At 43.4% G+C, this 26,561-nt stretch overlaps 1 protein-coding gene across 3 annotated transcripts in view; it reads right to left on the bottom strand.

Annotated features, from left to right (window-relative positions):
- LOC126108709 (26S proteasome non-ATPase regulatory subunit 10-like) overlaps positions 1-26,561 on the bottom strand; it is a 55,548-nt gene that overhangs the window by 18,284 nt on the left and 10,703 nt on the right. For all 3 annotated transcript variants that reach the window (XR_007523597.1, XR_007523596.1, XM_049914028.1), the window contains exon 2: positions 7,355-7,501. Coding sequence is in view for 1 of the 3 variants with exons in the window: in XM_049914028.1 (XP_049769985.1) it covers positions 7,355-7,488 (134 nt within the window). In the remaining 2 variants the exon portion in view is untranslated. The remainder of the gene's footprint in view (positions 1-7,354; positions 7,502-26,561) is intronic.

The raw sequence follows: 26,561 nt of genomic DNA, 5'->3' as shown, positions 1-26,561 counted from the left end.
AACCTCTATAAAATGGCAACTCCTCAACAGAAGGCACAATGTGTTTATTGAGACAAACTCGGATGTTCAGACTTAACGAAACTTCAGAACGAAGTATGGAAGAGATCCACCATCGCGCCATTTAATCCGTGCATGGCACAAAAAATTTATGGAGACAGGGACAGTGTTGGATAAAGGGAGGAGCGGGCGACCAAGAACCTGCGACGAAAACATCGACCGCGTTTTAAACGTCTTCACTCGTTCACCTAATGTTGCCAGAAAGTTGCAACTACCACGTCAAGTTATGCATAAGGTCCTCCACAGGATCTTACGGTTGTACGGTTACAAAGTGCAACTGTTGCAGACACATGAGCCAAATGACAAGCCAAAACAGACAGAGTTTGCACTCAACATGTTGGAACGCATTTCGGAGGATGAAACATTCCTCAAGTGAGTTTGTTTCAGTAACGAGGCAACTTTTCATGTTTCTTGGACATTAAACACGCACAGTGTGAGAATCTGGGGATCTGAACACCCCCATGTGACTAGGGAGCTTCACCGGTATAGTCCAACAGGGAATGTGTGGTGTGGAATCATGTGCAACCGAATAATCGGTCCATTTTTCTTCAACGAGTGAACAATTACTGCAGATGTTTAGTTCGACCTTCTGACGGAACATGTAGCACCGCAATTGTTTGACTTACAACCAACTATCATTTTCCACCACATTGGGGACTGCATGTTCGTTGGTTCCTCAACGAAATATTTCCAGACAGATGGATTGGGAGGGATGGGTCAATTCCTTGGGCACCGCGTTCGCCAGATATCACTTCACTGGACTGCCATTGCCACCATTGATGCTACAGCGAACATGGCAAGAAATCGAGTACCGTCTTGATGTGCTTCTGCAACTAAAGGCGCCCATATGGAGGCCTGTTAAACACTGTCAAAAACACTTTTATAAACACTACTGACAATAAAAGAAATATTGTTAAAATATACTCCTGGAAATTGAAATAAGAACACCGTGAATTCATTGTCCCAGGAAGGGGAAACTTTATTGACACATTCCTGGGGTCAGATACATCACATGATCACACTGACAGAACCACAGGCACATAGACACAGGCAACAGAGTATGCACAATGTCGGCACTAATACAGTGTATATCCACCTTTCGCAGCAATGCAGGCTGCTATTCTCCCATGGAGACGATCGTAGAGATGCTGGATGTAGTCCTGTGGAACGGCTTGCCATGCCATTTCCACCTGGCGCCTCAGTTGGACCAGCGTTCGTGCTGGACGTGCAGACCACGTGAGACGATGCTTCATCCAGTCCCAAACATGCTCAATGGGGGACAGATCCGGAGATCTTGCTGGCCAGGGTAGTTGACTTACACCTTCTAGAGCACGTTGGGTGGCACGGGATACATGCGGACGTGCATTGTCCTGTTGCCGGTCTAGGAATGGTAGAACGATGGGTTCGATGACGGTTTGGATGTACCGTGCACTATTCAGTGTCCCCTCGACGATCACCAGTGGTGTACGGCCAGTGTAGGAGATCGCTCCCCACACCAGGATGACGGGTGTTGGCCCTGTGTGCCTCGGTCATATGCAGTCCTGATTGTGGCGCTCACCTGCACGGCGCCAAACACGCATACGACCATCATTGGCACCAAGGCAGAAGCGACTCTCATCGCTGAAGACGACACGTCTCCATTCGTCCCTCCCTCCATTCACGCCTGTCGCGACACCACTGGAGGCGGGCTGCACGATGTTGGGGAGTGAGCGGAAGACGGCCTAACGGTGTGCGGGACCGTAGCCCAGCTTCGTGGAGACGGTTGCGAATGGTCCTCGCCGATACCCCAGGAGCAACAGTGTCCCTAATTTGCTGGGAAGTGGCGGTGCGGTCCCCTACGGCACTGCGTAGGATCCTACGGTCTTGGCGTGCATCCGTGCGTCGCTGCGGTCCGGTCCCAGGTCGACGGGCACGTGCACCTTCCGCCGACCACTGGCGACAACATCGATGTACTGTGGAGACCTCACGCCCCACGTGTTGAGCAATTCGGCGCTACGTCCACCCGGCCTCCCGCATGCCCACTATACGCCCTCGCTCAGAGTCCGTCAACTGCACATACGGTTCACGTCCACGCTGTCGCGGCATGCTACCAGTGTTAAAGACTGCGATGGAGCTCCGTATGCCACGGCAAACTGGCTGACACTGACGGCGGCGGTGCACAAATGCTGCGCAGCTAGCGCCATTCGACGGCCAACACCGCGGTTCCTGGTGTGTCCGCTGTGCCGTGCATGTGATCATTGCTTGTACAGCCCTCTCGCAGTGTCCGGAGCAAGTATGGTGGGTCTGACACACCGGTGTCAATGTGTTCTTTTTTCCATTTCCAGGAGTGTATTATAAGAATCGACAGGCAGCCAGCTGTATTTAAGCTATGGTTAAAGTTAGCAATCCATGTTTGTTGTAGCATATATAAGCGTGGGGCTGCACAGTTAATTCGTGTGTTAGATGACTTTATTTTTTTATTTTTTTATGAAACAGTTTGTGAATGCTCTGGCCAGGCGGGGAACCAGTATCACAGTTGAAAGAAAAAGTGACCGACACCAGGTAAGGTATATACTTGTACATTTACGCAAAGACTATGAAAAATATGGAAAAAGACGTAAAAATTTTTTAAAATATATAAAATTCCGGAAAAAAATGGTAAATCAAAATCCGGAAAAAATGTTGAATCTCATGCACTGTAGTAGAATTGTCTTCAGTGATACGTCCTGCTTCCAACTGAGCCCCGATGACCAGAAAAGTCTGGACCCCTTTGGTTTTCACTCGCACCACCTTAGCAGGACAGTGGTATGTACACGATATTTTACACCCTGTTTTGCTGCCCTTCATGGCGAGGCATCCTGGGCTAACATTTCAACAAGGTAATGCCCACCTGCACATGGCGAGAGATTCTACCGCCTGTCTTCGTGGCTACCACGATCGCCAGATCTCTCCCAAACTGAGAACGTTTGAGGTATCATGGGCAGAGCCCACCAACCTCCTCGGGGTGTTGACGATCTAATGCTCCAGTTTTACAGAATTTGGCACGGTTTTCCAGAAGGTGGGACTGTGACGGTACTCACCCAAGCTAGACATTTAAATAAGTGCGCCACAGACATGTTGCGTTTCTCAGACAGATATGAGTATTTTGCTGGGAACACTGACGTCAATGATGTGGGGACTAAGTTCCTTACAGACTTGCTACGAGGCTAATGCATCTCTTTTCACAAGTGCTTCTTTCGAGATGCTGAGCCAGAATCAGTAAAACCGTTATCAATAATGAAGAAAAATGGCTCTGAGCACTATGGGACTTAACTTCTGAGGTCATCAGTCCCGTAGAACTTAGAACTACTTAAATCTAACTAACCCAAGGACATCACACACATCCATGCCCAAGGCATAGTTAGCAAATGAAAGATTTTAATAGAGAACAAACAATGTATTTACCGTAATATTCATCAAAAGTCATAATATATACAGCAGTTCATGACATCCATTTTTACAAATTTCAAAACTCCGCCATTTATCTCCCCACATCCACCACTGCTGGCGGCTCACCTCCAACTGCGCAACGCTACGCGCTGTTCACATCCAGCTGCCGCTGCCCAACAGTACAATGGCAGACAACAATGCAAACTAGCCACAGACTGCACACAGCACAGCCAGTGATTTTCATAAAGAGCGCTACGTAACGTTGCCAATAAGAAAACATAAACAGCCTACTTACCACAGAGCGCTACGTAACGTTGCCAATAAGAAAACATAAACAAACTGCTGTATATATTATGACTTTTGATGAATATTAAGGTAAATACATTGTTTGTTCTCTATTAAAATCTTTCATTTGATAACTATACCTACTAGTAGTTAGTGCCTTCCGTAGTTTGAATCTTTTATTTAGCTGGCATTAGTGGCGCTCGCTGTATTGCAGTAGTTCGAGTAACGATGATTTTTGGTGAGGTAAGTGATTTGTGAAAGGTACAAGTTAATGTTACTCAGGGCCATTCCTTTGTAGGGATTTCTGAAAGTCAGATTGCGTTGCGCTAAAAAATATTGTGTGTCAGTTTAAGCACAGTCTTGTATAATTTTTCAAAGGGGACGTTTCACACTCACTCAGAATTTCACCATATCTCACCTCATCTTCACTTCAAGCATTAGGCCTGTTTTTTTTTTTTTTTTTGTTTTGCCTGTTATTACTTCCTCTATCTTCCTTAAGTTCTTCTCCCAAGTGGGTTAAATCTTCTTATACAGAGAGGTAATCTTTTTCCACCTATTCTTTTGAATATTCGTTCCTGTTTGCCGACTTTCTTGTACTTTATTGAGAATCGAAATCAGTCAGCTCTTGTGCATCCCTTTCTGACCTTAGAGACCTCACTTTTCTTAGGATTTTCTTATATAACTTCAATAGTTTTTCTTATTTCGTTTTATTCTTTGGACATCTCTTTATTGTTGATTTGATTTCTTCTCTATGACTTTGTCATACTCAGATGTGACATCGTAGCCTAAATAGTTAAAATGCTGGAACTGTTACACTGTCAGTCACAATTTTTGTCTCTAGAAGGTGTTTTCCCTTAAAAGCCATTAATTGCGTCACTTTCCTGAAATCGTCAAATAGTGCTCTTCGCAAATCTTAATTAATGAATGTATTTCCCTTTGCAACTCATCTTCGTTCTCCAACAGTAACGTGGCATTGTCCGCAAATAAAAGTCAGTTCAACTGGGAATTTGAGTTAGTATTAATTCTCCCATTAATATCTTCTTCCATTCCCAGTCTGCATCATCAAAATGAATGTTAAAAAGTGTGGGTGAAAAATGCTGCATTCTAGCCAAACTCCTTTTCTTGCATTTATAGGCTGTATAAGAAAACCATTTATATCTAAAATTGCAGTCGTGTTTGAATAGACTCTTCGAAATGTACACAATAAATGATAAATTAATTTGCCTATACTATTTCCTCAATTTTTCGATTATTTGTTTAGTTATAAACACTGCATCTGTTGTCAAACTGACCCTCCAAAATGGTTCTTTGGCTAAAAAACTCTCAGCTGTAACCTTCAGCTTTTTGTTTAATACACTTGCAGAAACTTAGTATGTGGTGTCCAGTAATCCGATTGCTCTTTAGTTCTCGCAATTGTTACTTGTGACCATCCTCCTGAAATAGCTCCATTTCTCTATCGCATATTAAATAAATGTATTAGTCTCTCATGTAGAGTCGTGTCTCCATGTTCTAGCAGTTCAGGATCTATGCCATCCACACCATTAGCTTTTCTTTTTACAGTTGAGGGCTTCTCTCTCGTGTTCTGATAACCTTATGCTTATTGGACGCCGGGCGTCGCCTACATACACCAGTCCACATTTGCACCCGATTTCATGAACTCCGGCGGCATGTAACTTATCAATTGTATCCTTCGTCGAGACCAGAACGTCTTTTATTTTGTTGTTGCTACGAAAAATCAGATTAATACCTGCCCGATGGAGAATTTTGCCCAGACGTTCAGTGACCCCTTGTACGTATGGTAGCACGACGGTTTTCCGTGCTTCGTTCTGCATTTCCCTATTGCCCTTCTCCTTTGGTGGCATAGTTTTATGTATCATTTTCATGTGGTAGCCATTTGCTCCAAAAATCTGTGCAACGTGTTTGTTCATTCCACCAGTCTTTCTAATGTCCTACCCACTGTGATTTTTGGATGTTGTTTAAATGGGCAACTTCGTTTTTCGTTCGATTGAACATCTTCATTGCTTATAAGTTATAATTTACCTTCTATGAACACATTCTTGTACTATGCTTTAACCTATCCCAAGATACATTTCACTGCTCGATTTGCTGCATTCTTCTTTTGTTCAGAGACTTTATGATGTCCCTGTATTGCTTCAGTGAGAGACTTACGATAAGCTCTTCTGTTTTTCTTCACAACTTCATCTAATTCTGGTGTCCAGATTTTACCCTTCCTTCTCTCTCTTTTCTCTAAGGCTTCATCAGCTACTTTCTTAACTGCAGTTTCTATATTTTTCCGTTCCTTTTCTATTTTTTCCACTCGTTCTTTCAGCTCTATTTTTCGATTAACGCTCATCTAATACTGACCTCGGTGCCATGTTCATTTAGTATATATACCGCGTGATCAAAAAGTCAGTATAAATTTGAAAACTGAATAAATCACGGAATAATGTAGATAGAGAGGTACAAATTGACACACATGCTTGGAATGACGTGGGGTTTTATTAGAACCAAAAAAATACAAAAGTTCAAAAAATGTCCGACAGATGGCGCTTCATCTGATCAGAATAGCAATAATTAGCATAACAAAGTAAGACAAAGCAAAGATGATGTTCCTTACAGAAAAGCTCAATATGACCACCATTCCTCAACAATAGCTGTAGTCGAGGAATAATATTGTGAACAGCACTGTAAAGCATGTCCAGAGTTATGGTGAGACATTGGCATCGGATGTTGTCTTTCAGCATCCCTAGAGATGTCAGTGATGACGATACACTTGCAACTTCAGATAACCCCAAAGCCAATAATCGCACGGACTGTGGTCTGGGGACCTGGAAGGCCAAGCATGACGAAAGTGGCGGCTGAGCACACGATCATCACCAAACGACGCGCGCAAGAGATCTTTCACACGTCATTTTGTGAACTTTGTTTTTTTTTTTTTTTTGTTCTAATAAAACTCCATGTCATTCCAAGCACGTGTGTCAATTTTTACCTCTCTATCTACATTATTCCGTGGTTTATTAAGTTTTCAAATTTATACTGTCATTTTGATCACCCGATACTTCCTAGATTACTTACTTCATCTCTTCGTCTGTCAGTTTTTTGTTCATGCCTCATTTGGAGTACATAACTGTTTTAGGTATCACAAAAAAGCCACCAGAACCTATGTTATATTTTCTGTACATTCTTGTGCCTCTTACCTCGCATTTCAATTTTTTGTTAATGATAAAGTACTCGATAAGAGACTCAAATCATCGAGCTGGCTGTGTGTAACTTTCTTTTTTTCTCCTCAATGAATACTGTCTTAACGTAGCACTATATATATGTAGAGGAGTAAGCCCTTGGAAAATCCCACTACCCAACTATCCCTGAACAGGCATTGAAAGATGGCCAGGTGAATTATCCAGTTACTACTAGTACCCAAAGCAGCTATGTTTGAAGGTCAGATTTCACCGTATCGTAACCAAAAAGATACGAAAATGAAACTTTTTTTTTCTTCTGCTTTATCCAAAAGCTAAAAAAAAATGGGAATTCGGTTTTTTACTTCGTTGATGCCCCCAAGTGGTACCACGAGTGCAAAAATTGTGCATGTGTAGTCACAACTCACCGCATGCGAGCGATGGCAGCTTCATCAGGTGGAGGAATGTGACATGGAGTCGTCGGTGGTGCTGCTACAACAGGAGTCTGGCCGTGGTAGCCGTGGGGATGACTGTGAGTGCCGGGGATGGGCCTCCCCGCCATAGTGGCTGGAAGTCTGCACAGAGAGACACTGCGTGGGTGAGTGTGTCCACACGTGGACCAACTGCATGCTTGCTGCAAGTAGTGTAAAGATAACAGAACACACAGTCACAACATGGATAGCGTGTCAGTTAACACGAATGACTTTCCTGTAAATTAAACAAGTTTCTACGACACTTCTTCTACATTCCCCATAGACGTAGGTTTGCATGTCTGGTGACAAACTGTTCAAAATGAGGCACAAACTAAAGATATACACAAGGGCCCCAATGTTGCTGGACTGACAGGATTATTTGACAGGACACTTCAAATACATCACTACAGTAATAATAACACAGAAATTAGAAGGGCACTAATCAGGCTGTCTCAGATTTTTAAATGATCTCATTGCAACATATGATCACCCGACAGTGTTCACACCATTTGCATCTGAGATTCATGGACTGGGCTATAAAAGGCCTAGACCAATAGGACGATGGAAGGTTTTGAATTCAGCAGAGAACGTAATTCAGAACGGCAGCAGTACAGAAAGATGACAATTCGTGATAGCAAGGAGCTAAACCATTGGGAAATTTAACTGCCCTTAAAAATATTGTCACAGAAATTTCAATACTTCCCTATAAATAAAAGTTGATATTCATGGGCAAACAAGAACTCTCGTGCAATAGACCAACTGCAAGCTTCGTCCAATTGCAATGTTGACAAAGTGTCTGAGGGAGAGCAGTAAAGAGAAGTACTGTAAATGTGTTAAAACCTGGCATTCTATCAGAGTTTGTACGGCAATAAAATTCAGTGTAACCATACACTAATGTACTTGACAAACGGAAGTGCCTAGAAGACATGTTTGGATGTCACCATCTTTATACACATATGCACCATCAGCAGACATGTAAACAATTTGGGTTGCCGGTTGCTGTCAAAGGTAGAATTGTCACCAGAGTGCATTAGTGTTGCTCATGTTCTGTGTTGTTACCAGTCTTGGTAGGGCAGATAAGCAGCATGCTCAGTGTCAAATCACTGAAACATGCAGATGCTGCACGCTCTAGGGAGACAGACTTATAATTGCTAGTGAGGTTTCAAAGAGTCCTCTTTGTGGGTCTCCATTTGGTAGGTATACTTGTCATCAAGATTCTGGTCAACCACGTCTGACCAACACAAGGGGGGATCGCTGCATTCTGCACTGACTACATCATAACCTATTTGCATCTGGGCCTGCAGTCAGAGAACAAGGTATAGTCCAGCAAGATTCTGTGCCATACTGAACCATTGGGTTGATGCTAGCAGCAGCCATACTAGGGAATTACCCTGTGTGTAGACTCCCATGAAAACCACAACACAAATGACTGTGTTTGGAGTGGTGCTGTGATCAAGAACTATGGACTGCTGATGAATGACTTCACACTGTGTCCAACAATGCATTCTGGATCTGCACTGTGCAAGGTGATCATTGTTGGCAAGTATGGAGGCGACATGGAGGTAGGTTCCATTCTTCTAATGTATTTTATAGGCATGGTGTTACTCCAGGCGTCATGGGATGGGAAGCTATCCCATACCACTTCAGGTGCTGGTAGTAGTTGAAGGAACGATGAAGGCGCAATAGCATGCAATGGACACCCTACATCCTCAAGTTTCCTGTGAGGTGAAAGCATCATACTGTCATGTTCAACAGGACAAAGCTTGTCTGCATACAGCATGTATCCCTAATGAACTGTTTATATTATGTTGAGCTAATACCTTGCCCAACAAGATCCTCAGGCCTGTCCCCAAAAGCACATATACAGGATCAGCACACACACTAATTCTGTTCCAGTGCCATTATCCAGGATATTAAAGACCACTTACGATCTTGTGGACAAACCTGCCTCGGGAGAGGACACCCTTCCCACGAGAATCAGTGCATTTATCCCTGCCAGGGCGGTTTTAACATCATCCAGGTAGGTTGGCTCATACTAACAAGTTATTTGTAAATCTGACTCTACTTTTACTCACCAAAATAACTTCACATACCATCCCAACCTATGAAATTCATTTCAATTCCTCCTCTCCTTGTGTGCTTACTTCATTTGTCAGGCAGTGTATTTACCTGATATCTAATGCTGTAGCTCCTGGGGTATGGAGGCTCAATATTAATAAAAGAAACAACAAAAAGGCGTATATAAGTCAACAGTCACTTGGCTGTAACTCACCTGTAAGGAAATGTGGAACCTAATGCCTGGAAGCTGAATGAAGTCCACTGATGTGTGTGTGTGTGTGTGTGTGTGTGTGTGTGTGTGTGCGTGTGTGTGTGTGCGTGTGTGTGTGCGTGTGTGTGTGCGTGTGTGTGTGCGTGTGTGTGTGCGTGTGTGTGTGCGTGTGTGTGTGTGTAAGTCAAAGATTGGCCACATAACCAAAAAACATGTAACTTTCATTGCACATACAGGACATGACAATGAGAAGTTGTATGATATAGTGCATGGGGGCTTAATTATTATGCAGTAATTTTAGTAGCTGTGTGACTGGTTGCAAAGTCTCGTAACTGGTTGGCCCTGACTAGTATTAGTACGTAATCTGACTGCATAAAATAACAATAAAGAATGAAAGGAAATTTCCGTTAACACAATTGATTAATTAAGTCCCCAGCAACTATAAAAGCTACGAAACAACAAAGCACAAGTGTAACTGTTCTGTGTGTGGTAGTGTGATTCGACGTACACGTATCTGGCACGGTTCTTCCTCAATACGACGCGATATTGTAAACACCATTTACAATGAACTAATTGAAAAACCAGAAATACTATAATTGCACATGGAAACCAGAATTACAAGTCTAATACATGAACACGAGCCAGATGCTTTGTTGACTGAACCTGTGACCAAGAGGCATTGTCATTTAGGAAATGTGATTTTTTGTTACCTCCATATATATTGACGAAAAATACACTGTGATCATTGCAGCATCTTCCATCTAAGCATTACACCAACCGAACAGCATCTGCTGTCTCACCCAACAGAACAACAAGTGTACACGACATGCTCTCAACAAGTACTGCTCTCGACATCCTCTCAACAAGCACTGCCCACGGCAACCTCTGAACTTCTACTGCCCCAGTGGAGGAGGCGGAATAATAATCTTTGGCGCAATCTGTGGCGCTGTGACTCAGTGTAGCCACCTTTCAATATTTACATATTGACAACTAGATGGACAAATACCATGTGACAGTGTGTGAAGCCTCAGCGAATGAAGAAGATGATGGTCATGAATCTGAACAAGTATCCTATAATACAAGAGCACTTTTAAATTTTACTTTTGTGTAAGACGGCTAAAGCTATGTCTCAGTAATAGTATTTCTTGAAAAGCCTGTCGTGGTGATACGTTTCCTTTCAGACATTGATTTTCATGTTAAATTACAAATGCATATGATAGACTGAGTTTGAGGAGTTTAGAATAGAGGCGCCAACCAAACGAAAAAATGTATTAGTGTAGGCAATATTATTCCAAAGTCAATGTTTACAGTTTGTCTAGCAGCTCACTATGCACTGTGAAGGAAAAGCATATTTGCATCATCAGGTGTATAATTGTATACAGGGTGATTCAAAAAGAATACCACAACTTTAAAAATGTGTATTTAATGAAAGAAACATAATATAACCTTCTGTTATACATCATTACAAAGAGTATTTAAAAAGGTTTTTTTTTTCACTCAAAAACAAGTTCAGAGATGTTCAATATGGCCCCCTCCAGACAATCGAGCAATATCAACCCAATACTCCAACTCGTTCCACACTCTCTGTAGCATATCAGGCGTAACAGTTTGGATAGCTGCTATTATTTCTCGTTTCAAATCATCAATGGTGGCTGGGAGAGGTGGCCGAAACACCATATCCTTAACATACCCCCATAAGAAAAAACCGCAGGGGGTAAGATCAGGGCTTCTTGGAGGCCAGTGATGAAGTGCTCTGTCACGGGCTGCCTGGCGGCCGATCCATCGCCTCGGGTACTTGACGTTCAGGTAGTTATAGACAGATAAGTGTCAATGTGGTGGCGCTCCATCCTGCTGAAATATGAATTGCTGTGCTTCTTGTTCGAGCTGAGGGATCAGCCAATTCTCTAACATCTCCAGATACTGTAGTCCAGTTACAGTAGCACCTTCGGTCGCCATCTTAGCATCAACTGACGCCGACGCCTAGTCAACAGCGCCTCAAGCGAACAAATGTACAACTAAATGAAACTTTATAGCTCCCTTAATTCGCCGACAGATAGTGCTTAGCTCTGCCTTTTGTCGTTGCGGAGTTTTAAATTCCTAAAGTTGTGGTATTCTTTTCGAATCACCCTGTATTTATCCTGCAGCGGTATCAGTTACAAGAACCACCTTTACAGGAGAAAAACGGTACATCAGTGGATTCATTTCTTCAGTTTCTATCTTTATTGAAGACAAAGTTGAGACTCATATGTCTCCAGTAAAATGTAAGTCAGATCAACGGATTAAAAGTCATTTTCATCAATTATGACACAATCAAATGTAGAAGACGTAAAACTGTCTTAAGAAGCTATCTGAACATAATCCATATAAATGCGCTGTAAACTAAACTAAGCTCCGCCCGAACAGACCACGAAGACCCAACGGTACCGACCGGCCGCCGTGTCTTCCTCAGCCCACAGGCATCACTGGATGTGGATATGGAGGTGAATGTGGTCAGCACACTGCTCTCCCCCAGCTGTATTTCAGTTTATGAGACCAGAGCCGCTACTTCTCAATCAAGTAGCTCCTCAGTTTGCCTGCTTGCCAACAACGCTCGGCAGACCGAATGGTCACCCACCCAAATGCCCGACAGCGCTTTACTTCGGTGATCTGACAGGAACCGGCGTTACCACTGCCGCAAGGCAGGTGGCATATACAAACAGTACAGTGGCATAATTACAGGAATGTACACTTCGTGAGAATGTTACACTTCGTCTCATCTGTCTATGTGCATGGGTAAGTTTGTACAGATCCCTCAGACCACGGGGCCTACTTGCGATTCGGCAATTTCCTTCTGTAATTTTTAACTCTTTATAACATTTCAATGAGTGTTAGCAGAATATGGAATCGGTGGGTTCAGGAGGGTAACACGAACGGCGTGCTGGATCCCAACGGCCTCGTATCACTAGCAGTCGAGATGACAGGCACCTTATCTGCATGGCTGTAACGGTTCGTGCAGCCACGTCTCGATTCCTGAGTCAACACATGGGGACGTTTGCAAGACAACAACCATCTGCACGAACAGTTCGACGACGTTTGCAGCAGCACGGACTATCAGCTCGGAGACCATGGTTGTGGCTACTCTTGACGCTGGATCACGGACAGGAGCGCCTGCGATGGTGTACTCGACGCCGAACCTGGGTGCACGAATGGCAAAACGTCATTTTTTCGGATGAATCCAGGTTCTGTTTACAGCATCATGATGGTCGCATGCGTGTTTGGCTACAGCGCAGTGGATGCACATTGGAAGCGTGTATTCGTCATCGCCACACTGGCGTATCACCCGGTGTGATGGTATGGGGTGCCATTGGTTACACGTGGCGGTCACCTCTAGTTCGCATTGACGGCACTTTGAACAGTGGACGTTATATTTCAGATGTGTTACGAAGCGAAGCTCTACCCTTCATTAGGGGTATGATCCTACATTTCAGCAAGATAACGCACGACCGTATGTTGCAGGTCCTGTAGGGGCCTTTCTGGATACAGAAAATGTTCGACTGCTGCCCTGGCCAGCACTTTCTCCAGATTTGTCACCAATTGAAAACGTCCGGTCAATGGTGGCCGAGCAACTGGCTCATCACAATACACCGGTCACTACTCTTGATGAACTGTGTTTATCGTGTTGAAGCTGCACGGGAAGCTGTACCTGTACACGCCATGCAAGCTGTGTTTGACTCAATGCCCAGGCGTATCAAGGCCGGTATAACGGCCAGAGGTGGTTGTTCAGGGTACCCATTTCTCAGGATCTATGCACCCAAATTGCGTGTAAATATGATCACATGTCAGTTCTAGCATAATATATTTGTCCAATGAATACCCGTTTATCATCTGCATTTCTTCTTGGTGTAGCAATTTGAATGGCCGGTAGTGTAATTACTAAAAAAATTGCATACGTAACTGTATTGTAAACTTACCGTACTTACTTCCCTTCCCCTTGAGGAACTACGTAAAGTTGCTTTCATAATCAAGAACTTCATTGTATATAGAATAAAACTAAACACAGGAGTTATTGTTCACTCACAGATGCAGTGGCACAACTCATGACACTTCTCTGTTCTGCACTTCAAACAGACGGCGAGTCACGAAAGCAAACGCCACATTGATCTGTTGGCCAAACTTGTAACTACGTGAAGCGATTGCTAACGGTATCATTGAAGCATTGGGAAGCTAAAAAAAAAAGCCTGGAATACTTAACGATGCCATTTGGAATCACAGACGCAGAAAGGGTCAAGCTCTTGCCCGTTAATGCTGAAACCCGTTGTCTGAGAGTTGTGCAGCGGGTCAATAAGCTCACCATTATCATTTCTCCCATTTTTTCGAGTTTACGTCATTCTGCAACCTGATTAATAACTTTTCGAGTGTCACGAGGAGGAATTCGGGCTCTACGGCGTATCGTACGAGGTGACCTCAATGTGCCAACAATGGCGTCTTCGTCATTCATTTATTTAAACGCCACGCAGCAACAGGGTTATTCTTCATCACGCAACTGTAGTGCCACAACTGTCGAATCGCCGTCTTTGGCAGCAGTGGAGCACCCAACAGCTCAGTAGCGAACAAGAGTGCCGAATGGTGCCGGCATGAAAAGATCAAAACTTCTCGCGCGCCACCGATGGTCTCTGTTGGCTGAGGAAATTCGCGCTTCCAAGATTATTTTGCTTATGTAAGAGGTACGTAAATAGAGTTTTTTTATAGTGTTTTCAAAATGAACCGTAAAAATGGGTCAAATGGCTTTGAGCACTATGGGAATTAACTGCTGAGGTCATCAGTCCCCTAGAACCTAGAACTACTTAAACCTAACTAACCTAAGGTCACCACACAACACCCAGTCATCACGAGGCAGAGAACATCCCTGACCCCGCCGGGAATGAACAGTAAAAATCAATCATCCGTGTGGAATTTTTTCAAGAAAGTTGGGATAATAGCCAGTTTGTAAAGTGTACCATCTGCATTAAAGATTATAAACATGATCAGGGAATTGAATTTAAGAGACCACTAAAAAGAAAGCATCGTGAATAACTACTATCGACGAATTAGTAATAGAAAGGCAAGGGATCAACTTGTGAGCTAGATCAAGTGCATCAGGTACAACCAAAAGAATCGAGAAGATCTATAAAAAATTATTTTAACAGAAATAAGTTCTACGATGCCAGTATGAAAAAAAAAAAAAAAAGGGAAAAGAAACTTGATTCCCTTTATGCAAAAATGGTTGCTATCGATATGCTACCGTACAGAACTTTAGACTATCAAGGTTAGCAAAAAATTGATCATACAATGTATAAGTTTTTGCAAAAAATTGTTTAAGCCTTAGACAGCAGATATGAACTGCCAGATGAAAGCACACTTAAAAGTTTACTGATCTCAAAACTATAGGAAGAGATAAAAAATAAAAGGAAGCCATTACAAAACGTAAATTCTTTTAGTGTTACAACCGACATGTGCAACGCGAATGAAGGCATAGTGCCCTTGACTTGCCACTTTATTATAGACGATAAATCAGTTTCATCCATATTAGAAGTGACAAAAACTGCAGGTCATGACTACGCAGAATCTATGCAAATGTAACTAACATTTCTTTTTCATTTTTCTTTCTTTAATTCGTCAATGCCATGGTGAGTTTCGTTTCATTCTTAAGTTCTTTCTTGGCAGTTTCACCCGTCACTTCCCCCGATCCCTCTCTCCCTCACCCCTCTTGCCGACATAAATCTGAAGCCGTTGTGTCATTTCTGTTCTGTTTACGGACACTTCCAACCTTAACAAATCATTGAATAATTGCGTTACAACAGGCTTAATATATTTTCTTATGCCCTACTACAAATAAGCAACACATTTGGACATAAAGCGCTCTGTCTTCAGGCCACAAGTGGCCCATCGGTACCATCCGACCGCCGTGTCATCCTCAGGTGAGGATGTGGATAGGAGGGGCGTGTGGTCAGCCCACCGCTCTCCCGGACGTTAAGACAGTTTTCTTGGACCGGGCCGCTACTTTTCGGTCGAGTAGCTCCTCAGTTGGCATCATGAGGTACATTTGAACATACACCCCTGGAAATGGAAAAAAGAACACATTGACACCGGTGTGTCAGACCCACCATACTTGCTCCGGACACTGCGAGAGGGCTGTACAAGCAATGGTCACACGCACGGCACAGCGGACACACCAGGAACCGCGGTGTTGGCCGTCGAATGGCGCTAGCTGCGCAGCATTTGTGCACCGCCGCCGTCAGTGTCAGCCAGTTTGCCGTGGCATACGGAGCTCCATCGCAGTCTTTAACACTGGTAGTATGCCGCGACAGCGTGGACGTGAACCGTATGTGCAGCTGACGGACTTTGAGCGAGGGCGTATAGTGGGCATGCGGGAGGCCGGGTGGACGTACCGCCGAATTGCTCAACACGTGGGGCGTGAGGTCTCCACAGTACATCGATGTTGTCGCCAGTGGTCGGCGGAAGGTGCACGTGCCCGTCGACCTGGGACCGGACCGCAGCGACGCACGGATGCACGCCAAGACCGTAGGATCCTACGCAGTGCCGTAGGGGACCGCACCGCCACTTCCCAGCAAATTAGGGACACTGTTGCTCCTGGGGTATCGGCGAGGACCATTCGCAACCGTCTCCATGAAGCTGGGCTACGGTCCCGCACACCGTTAGGCCGTCTTCCGCTCACGCCCCAACATCGTGCACTCCGCCTCCAGTGGTGTCGCGACAGGCGTGAATGGAGGGACGAATGGAGACGTGTCGTCTTCAGCGATGAGAGTCGCTTCTGCCTTGGTGCCAATGATGGTCGTATGCGTGTTTAGCGCCGTGCAGGTGAGCGCCACAATCAGGACTGCATACGACCGAGGAACACAGGGCCAACACCCGGCATCGTGGTGTGGGGAGCGATCTCCTACACTGGCCGTACACCACTGGTGATCGTCGAGGGGACACTGAATAGTGCACGGTACATCCAAACCGTCATCGAACCCATCGTTCTACCATTCCTAGACCGGCAAGGGAACTTGCTGTTCCAACAGGACAATGCACGTCCGCATGTATCCCGTGCCACCCAACGTGCTCTAGAAGGTGTAAGTCAACTACCCTGGCCAGCAAGATCTCCGGATCTGTCCCCCATTGAGCATGTTTGGGACTGGATGAAGCGTCGTCTCACGCGGTCTGCACGTCCAGCACGAACGCTGGTCCAACTGAGGCGCCAGGTGGAAATGGCATGGCAAGCCGTTCCACAGGACTACATCCAGCATCTCTACGATCGTCTCCATGGGAGAATAGCAGCCTGCATTGCTGCGAAAGGTGGATATACACTGTACTAGTGCCGACATTGTGCATGCTCTGTTGCCTGTGTCTATGTGCCTGTGGTTCTGTCAGTGTGATCATGTGATGTATCTGACCCCAGGAATGTGTCAACAAAGTTTCCCCTTCCTGGGACAATGAATTCACGGTGTTCTTATTTCAATTTCCAGGAGTGTAGATATTTCTATAATGCGCTTTCTCAAAACGTTGTTTCTTCCGCGCCCATAGTTTTCAATTGAGAGTTTGTGCGACAGCAGACTAACAAGTGAGAAACCCGAACCCCGACACCGTCTGAACCAAATTTAGTACAGCATAGCAAAGTCAGCTGGCAGCGGCGTTACAATTACTGTCTTGCTGTCTACCGAGTACATAAACAACGGCTTCTGTGGTGGTTTATACGGAAGTGGTTCCATTGTATTAGCGAATCGGAACAGAAAACTTTCGGTGCTTATAAAACAGCGTCAGTATTAATGCATATATTTGCCAAAAAAAAAGACTAACCGTAGCAAGTTGTAAATATAGGCCCTAGTAACTGAATCGGATCTTTCCACCGGTAATGGAAAACTCTCAGTTACTGTGTAATGGAAGCTGTTGCAAAGCCGCTATAGTGAAGCCGACGAAACGCTGTCTACCAAGTTCTGTCAAATGCGAACTCTTAGCGGTGCGGGTATATTACAGGAATCGGTATTATGCGTGAAGGCGCCAGCACTGTTGTCCCTCGCCGGACCGTATTCTGCTCTTTATACACCCAACAAAATTTCCACAAGGTACGCACTTTATGTCGATTGAACCAAGATCACAAGTGCTGCGCCGGCCGGTGTGGCCGTGCGGTTCTAGGCGCTTCAGTCTGGAACCGCGTGACCGCTACCGTTGCAGGTTCGAATCCTGCCTCGGGCATGGGTGTGTGTGATGTCCTTAGGTTAGTTAGGTTTAAGTAGATCTAAGTTCAAGGGGACTGATGACCACAGATGTTAAGTCCCATAGTGCTCAGAGCCATTTGAACCATTTCTACATCTACATGACTACTCTGCAATTCACATTTAAGTGCTTGGCAGAGGGTTCGTCGAACCACAATCATACTATCTCTCTACCATTCCACCCCCGAACAGCGCTCGGGAAAATCGAACACCTAAACCTTTCTGTTCTAGCTCTGATTTCTCTTATTTTATTTTGATGATCATTCCTACCTATGTAGGGCTCAACAAAATATTTTCGCATTCGGAAGAGAAAGTTGGTGACTGAAATTTCGTAAATAGATCTCGCCGCGACGAAAAACGTCTGTGCTGTAATGACTTCCATCCCACCTCGCGTATCATATCTGCCACACTCTCTCCCCCATTACGTGATAATACGAAAAGAGCTGCCCTTTTTTGCACCCTTTCGATGTCCTCCGTCAATCCCACCTGGTAAAGATCCCACACCGCGCAGCAATATTCTAACAGAGGACGAACGAGTGTAGTGTAAGCTGTCTCTTTAGTGGACTTGTTGCATCTTCTAAGTGTCCTGCCAATGAAACGCAACCTTTGGCTCGCCTTCCCCACAATATTATCTATGTGGTCTTTCCAACTGAAGTTGTTCGTAATTTTAACACCCAGGTACTTAGTTGAATTGACAGCCTTCAGAATTGTACTATTTATCGAGTAATCGAATTCACCTCACACTTTTCGTTATTTAGCGTCAACTGCCATCTGCCACACCACACAGCAAACTTTTCTAAATCGCTTTGCAACTGATACTGGTCTTCGGATGACCTTACTAGACGGTAAATTACAGCATCATCTGCGAACAACCTAAGAGAACTGCTCAGATTGTCACCCAGGTCATTTATACAGATCAGGAACAGCAGAGGTCCCAGGACGCTTCCCTGGGGAACACCTGATATCACTTCAGTTTTACTCGATTTGAACAAGTGGTGCCGATCTCAGCGATGTAGCGCCGCAGTACTGCCATGCCCCTTTTGTTTAGCACCGAGTGTCAATTCAACTGAAAAAAAAAAAAAAAAAACATAATGAGTGAAGAAGCAGCCCTTGATCTCTCCAAAGCAGTTTCAATCTTGTTATTCCCATGATCAGTTTATACCGTATCTGCTGCAGTTCATCAGCACGCATACCCACCTGAGGTAGCGGTATTGCGTGGCAGACTAGTAAACACTTCACCTCTCGCATCCCTTTTCCTTACGGTGACCTTCCTCTTCTTCTGCTTCCTCTTCCCGTTCCTGCTTTCCTCGTGCTTCTGAGACGCTGAAGCTCAACGTAACATCGACAGTTAATATATTGCCCCAATTCTTATGAGAATTATTTTTTTATATAGGAAAGCAATTTTTCAGATAAGACGATATAAAGAAATTTTTTGACAATATCATACAAAATTTCGGACATACTGGCAGGTTGCTTTAACATTACATTTTTTTCAGTGAAGAAGCAGCCCTTGATCTCTTCAAAGCAGTTTCAATCTTGTTATTCCCATGATCAGTTTATACCGTATCTGCTGCAGTTCATCAGCACGCATACCCACCTAAGGTAGCGGTATTGCGTGGCAGACTAGTAAACACTTCACCTCTCGCATCCCTTTTCCTTACGGTGACCTTCCTCTTCTTCTGCTTCCTCTTCCTGTTCCTGCTTTCCTCGTGCTTCTGAGACGCTGAAGCTCAACGTAACATCGACAGTTAATATATTGCCCCAATTCTTATGAGAATTATTTTTTTATATAGGAAAGCAATTTTTCAGATAAGACGATATAAAGAAATTTTTTGACAATATCATACAAAATTTCGGACATACTGGCAGGTTGCTTTAACATTACATTTTTTTCAGATTATCAATCATCATCATCATCAGTGTTCTGCCTAAAGGCAGATGTTCACATGGTAGTTCTCCAGGCTGTCCAGTCTTCTGCCATCCTCTTCGGGTCCACATAATTTTCAATTTTCTCTTCCCTTTATGTCGTCTATCATCTTGTATCTCCTTCTTAGTCTTCTCCCACAAACCAGTCCTTCTAAAGCATCTACTAGCAAGCACTCCCTTCTCAATGTATGTCCCAACCAGTTCTTTTTCCTTTCTCTTACAACCTTCAGCAGACATCTTCTCTCACAAACCCTTTCCAATATTCTTTCATTACTCACTCTTTCCATCCAGCTTATTCTCTCCATTCTCCTCCACATCTACGTCTCAAATGCTTCTAACCTTTTTTCATCCTCTCGTCTCAGAGCCCACGTTTCTGCCCCATATAGTGCCACACTCCAGACAATACATTCGGCAAGCCTTTTCCTTAGTCCTTTACCTAATTTGCCACATAAGAGTCTCCTCTTTCTGTTGAATGCCTCCTTCGCTATGGCAATTCGAGTTTTCACCTCCTGGTGACATCTCAAGTCTTCAGTTGTTGTGCTTTCGAGATATTTAAATTCACTTACTTGGCTAGTGGTAGATTGTCCTATTTTATTATTGGACAGTCTGCGTCCTGTACTGATGACCATACTCTTTGTTTTTGCTGTGTTTCTTTGCATCCCATATTCCACACAAGCTTCATTTAGATCTTCAGAGCTTCATTCAGCTTATCAATCAAATCTTGCTAGAATACAATATACCTAATAAGACAGTGGTAGCGGTTCCAGACAACGCTGCAGTCACGAAAAAGCTTAAGGATTCGAGATTCACCCTGTTTTGACCACTGCATCAAGACTGTTTCAAAGCAGAACGTTTTCCAAAAAGTTATTCAAAACAAAGGATACTGTGACTTTCTTTCATAACTCTATACTACCCAGTGAAAAACTGAGCAATGTTAAAAAAAAAAAAACAGCAAAAAAGAAAAAGAACTGAGTCTGATACAAGAGGTGCCGACTCGATGGAACAGCTCATGCCATGCGCTCAAAACAATTTTGGAAGTGGAAAGTGAGTTTGAGATTGCCATCAATGAAAGTTCAAATGCAAGGCCTACCCTCACAGCAGAAAATTACTTAGGCCGCTATTACACTATCAAATTTCTTTGTCAAAGATTTGATCAAAGATGTGATCAAATATTCCGTCAAATATATTTAACAAAAACCTTTGACATAGCGCTAGAAGGGGTATTACACTGTCATCATATTTTTCGTCAAAGCTGAAGATGGCTGACAACAACGTTATTAACCGCAGCAGATGCATGTACCACAATTGCACTGTGTGCATATGCGGAAGAGAAGCGGGGGGGGGGGGGGGGGGGAAGGAAACATAGCTTGGTGAAGCCGTGGGTTTTACGACGACACGATAAAAGCATTCAACAAAACTTGTTACGTGACCTTATAGTGGAGGACGTCAAGTCGTACATCAATTACTTACGAATGGATGAGCATACATTTCAGTATGTGCTCAGGAAGTGTTTCCTCATATCACAAAGCACAATACTCACTTAAGAACTGCTATATCTACAGAAGACAGGCTCACTGTAACACTGCGATTCCTTGCTACAAAAGAGGGTTAGGTTAGGTCAGGTCTCCGATCTTCGTGATCTATTTTTGTATTCAGCGTGCCTCACGTTGTAAAGCGCCTCATCACCTTCATACATCTCTATTAGTTTTGTAGTTGTCGGCACACACCAATTGTATTTACCCGCAATGTTTATAAAACACTACAGACGACAGAATGCAGTGATGCCAGCGCTCCATGTGGTAACATGTCAGATTGCAGTGAACAGAAGACAAGTGACTTCTTTGATCAAATCTACAGCGAGGCCCTAGATTTGATCAAATATTGGACGACATTTGACAAAGTTCCCTATTACACCATCAAATATCTTTGACAAACAAAGAAATTTGATAGTATAATACCGGCCTTAGCTATACAAGGGATTTTAGATCTTCACTTAAGAACTGCTACATCTGCAGACGACAGGCTCACTGTAACACTCCGATTCCTTGCTACAGGAGAAAGAGAGTTAGGTTAGGTTAGGTCAGGTCTCCAATCTTCGTGATCTATTTTTGTATTCAGCGTGCCTCACGTTGTAAAGCGCCTCATCACCTTCATACATCTCTATTAATTTTGTGGTTGTCGGCACACACCAATTGTATTTACCCGCAATGTTTATAAAACACTACAGACGACAGAATGCAGTGATGCCAGCGCTCCATGTGGTAACATGTCAGATTGCAGTGAACAGAAGACAAGTGACTTCTTTGATCAAATCTACAGCGAGGCCCTACATTTGAACAAATATTGGACGACATTTGACAAAGTTCCCTATTACACCATCAAATATCTTTGACAAACAAAGAAATTTGATAGTGTAATACCGGCCTTAGCTATAAAAGGGATTTTAGATCTTCATGAACTTTTTGAAGTCGTAACGACAACACTCTCAGGGCAGTCATACATCACTGCTTCTGTAGTTATACCTCTTATACGAAGTATTGCTGCGAAGGCTTCAGGCTCGTAAAGGACCTTAACAACTAATGAAAGACAAAGTGTTCTGGATTCCTTGATTAAATCAAGCAATGAAAGAGTGAAACCATTTAAAACATTGACTGTTAATATGTTTGTGACATTATTAGATACTAGGTTTTAAAAAACGTGTTTCAGGAAATTTTAAGAGACAGAGAACGCTGCACAATTATGTTAGGAAGGGTATACTGCTGTCATCGCATCAACTATACGAAACAACATCCATGAGCAGTGTTATTGCGAGTACTGCTAGGTCTAACAGTTTGAAATCGGATGATCTACATTTTTTGCCCAACTAACAACAGCGTAACGTCGATGTCGTTACACCAGTCGGTGATTCCATAATTGACCTACACCAGTATTTTGAAACCCCTGTAGTAGACAAGCATGCTTATGTGTGAGAATATTGTGAAAAATCTAATAGTATGTTGCGTGGCATGGCCAGTAAATTTCTGTTGTGCCAGCGTCTTCAGTTAGCGCAGATTTTCTCCAATGTGAGACAAATAATTTCTTAAAAACGCAACAGACTAAAGAAGAAGAATTTAAACACCTTACGTGCATCCTTTAATACTGTATCTTAAACAACAGGCTAAAGGACAAGAATTTGAACACCGTACCTTTTACAAAACAAAATTTGCATATCTTGTAGTGTTGTATTTTAAGCAATAAAAATTGTTAAAAAGTTATTTTTCATTTGAAATACCTGCCCAAAACAATCGATAATTAATCATTACATTACTAGCTTTTTAAATTACTATCGACAATAGCGGATTATCTCACAGTGATTAAAATTCTTCTGGGTATTATGCCGCGCCATTGTTAAAAACTAACAACAATAATAAACTAAAACGGACTTTACAGCCAAATTGCAATGGGCGCGTGTCCTGAGGAAGGCCATTGCAATTCGGCCGAAACGTCGGTTTTAGTTTATTATTGTTGTTAGTTTTTAGCAATAACGCGGCATAATAGCCAGAAGAATTTTAATCACTATGACACCGGCAGCGGAAGCCTATGTTCTTATATCTTATCTCGTTGTTGTTGTTGTTGTTGTTGTTGTTGTTGGCTGCAGTCCTGAGACTGGTTTGATGCAGCTCTCCACGCTACTCTATCCTGTGCAACCTTCTTCCTCTCCCAGTACTTACTGCAACCTACATCCTTCTGAATCTGATTAGTGTATTCACCTCTTTGTCTCCCTCTACGATTTTTACCCTCCACGCTGCCCTCCAATGCTAAATTTGTGATCTCTTGATGCCTCAGAACATGTCCTACCAACCGGTCCCTTCTTCTTGTCAAGTTGTGCCACAAACTCCTCTTCTCCCAAATTCTATTCAATACCTCCTCATTAGTTACGTGATCTACCCATCTAATCTTCAGCACTCTTCTGTAGCACCACATTTCGAAAGCTTCTATTCTCTTCTTGTCCAAACTATTTATTGTCCATGTTTCACTTCCATACATGGCTACACTCCATACAAATACTTTCAGAAAAGACTTCCTGACACTTCCTTGCCATTGCCAGTCTACATTTTATATCCTCTCTATTTCGACCATCATCAGTTATATCTTATCTTACGGTTACTGATTTCGTACACCCGGGATCATTGGTGAGCCCACTTCCTCTACCCCAGGGAACCACCTGGAATTAATCAACATCACGCAGGGGAATCAGAAAGATAATTGTGGTACTTTATTCAAGCTCATGACATTAACCAGTCGTGTGACATAAAAATCGCGGGAGCTGCCGGCGACCTCGGTTACAAGGTAAATCAGCCAAATCTCAAGGCCGTAAATTCAGCTAAATAGCTACCAGTTACAATTACGAACAGCTTAAATTGGAAGGAACACATAGAAAATGTGTGGGATTAAGGAACGGCAAACCTACGTTTCTAGCAGTTGTAGACTTAGAGGAAGCTTTTGACAATGTTGACTGGAATACTCTCTTTCAAATTCTGAAGGTGGCAGGGGTAAAATACAGGGAGCGAAAGGCTATTTACAATTTGTACAGAAACCAGATGACAGTTAGAAGAGTCGAGGGACATGAAAGGGAAGCAGTGGTTGGGAAGGGAGTGAGACAGGGTTGTAGTCTCTCCCCAATGTTATTCAATCTGTACATTGAGCAAGCAGTAAAGGAAACAAAAGAAAAATTCGGAGTAGTTATTAAAATCCATGGAGAAGAAATAAAAACTTTAAGGTTCGCCGATGACATTGTAATTCTGTCAGAGACAGCAAAGGACGTGGAGGAGCAGTTGAACGGAATGGACCATGTCTTGAAAGGAGGATATAATATGAACATCAACAAAAGCAAAACGAGGATAATGGAATGTAGTCGAATGAAGTCGGGTGATGGTGAGGGAATTAGATTAGGAAATGAGACACTTGAAGTAGTAAAGGAGTTTTGCTATCTGGGGAGCCAAATTTTTGTTAATGGTCGAAGTAGAGAGGATATAAAATGTAGACTGGCAATGGCAAGGAAAGTGTTTCTGAAGAAGAGGAATTTGTTAACATCGAGTATAGATTTAAGTGTCAGGAAGTCATTTATGAAAGTATTTGTATGGAGTGTAGCCATATATGGAAGTGAAACATGGACGGTAAATAGTTTAGACAAGAAGAGAATAGAAGCTTTCGAAATGTTGTGCTACAGAAGAATGCTGAAGATTAGATGGATAGATCACATAACTAATGAGGAGGTATTGAATAGAATTGGGGAGAAGAGGAGTTTGTGGCACAACTTGACAAGAAGAAGTGACCGGTTGGTAGGACATGTTCTGAGGCATCAGAGGATCACCAATTTACAATTGGAGGGCAGTGTGGAGGATAAAAATCGTAGAGGGAGACCAAGAGATGAATACACTAAGCAGATACAGAAGGATGTAGGTTGCAGTAGGTGCTGGGAGATGAAGTTTGTACAGGATAGAGTAGCATGTAGAGCTGCATCAAACCAGTCTCAGGGCTGAAGACCACAACAACAACAACAACAACAACAACTGTGAAGGTGGTTCGATGAACCCTTTGCCAGGCACTTAAATGTGATTCGCAGATTATACATGTAGATGGAGATGTAGATGCAGACTCCAAGTGGCCACCGCAGGCACTGCCGCCGCCAGAGGTGTAAGTATTGCCTCCCTGTACTTGTAAGTATCGCGACTGAGTGGAAGAGCATTGAACGAGTGTCAGATAACGACGTGCCCATTGAGACAGCCGCTCTGCGATAAACAACATACACTGTAATAGACTCACGATGATCATAGTGGTCGAGCTAGGGACAACGGGCTCTGACCTGGTAAACGTCTACCCACACTGAGGAAGAAGAAATTACTTATTGTTTTTCATTTTACAAGCAACACGGTCCAGTTTAAAGGGTGGAGGACCATCAGTCTAGATCTGACTCTGACAGGTGACACGTACGTAAGCATCCTGCCTCATCACCTGCATCCAGTTATGTCCGCTGTGCATTCCGACGGACTTGGGCAGTTCCAGCAGAACAATGCGACACCCCACACGTCCAGAATAGCTACAGAGTGGCTGCAGGAACACTCTCCTGAGTTTAAACACTTCCGCTGGCCACCAAACTCCCCTGACATGAACATTATTGAGCATATCTGGGCTGCCTTGCAACGTGCTGTTCAGAAGAGATCTGCACACCCCTTCGTACTCTTACAGATTTATGGACAGTCTTGTAGTGGGATGCGAAATTAAAGCGTCACGCATCCACCAGTGTCAGCCCAGTTTGCAGGTGAATATAAGTTTAATTTAGTGTTTTGTTTATGTATTTTGTAATATTTGTAATGTTTGTGAATTATCTGAAGTTTTGTATTTATTTTTATGTTTCATGTACGGAGAGAGCGGCGCAACGAACGGAGACAGCATCTTCGCTGCCGGGACCAGAGAGAAAATTGCTGTCCACTATACGTCGCGGGTCGACAGCCAGAGAGCAACAGAAGATCCTGAAACCGAGTTGTTGCGTCGTGCTTCTAAAAACTGACAAAATAAGAATTTGTAATGTTTCTACAACAATGACATCATAGAAAGTTTAATCATGTTGTAGATGTTCAGTCCTACCTTGTCAAGGCTCATGTTCACGGCTATATGTAGTATATATGAAGATAATAAACTAGTGTATACTACAAAAGTTTAAGTACGTGTTTCGAGAATTTATTTATGAAGA

This window comes from Schistocerca cancellata, chromosome 11, assembly GCF_023864275.1.
Source record: "Schistocerca cancellata isolate TAMUIC-IGC-003103 chromosome 11, iqSchCanc2.1, whole genome shotgun sequence".
Lineage (NCBI taxonomy): Eukaryota > Metazoa > Arthropoda > Insecta > Orthoptera > Acrididae > Schistocerca > Schistocerca cancellata.
This window is presented reverse-complemented; position numbering and strand designations above follow the sequence as displayed.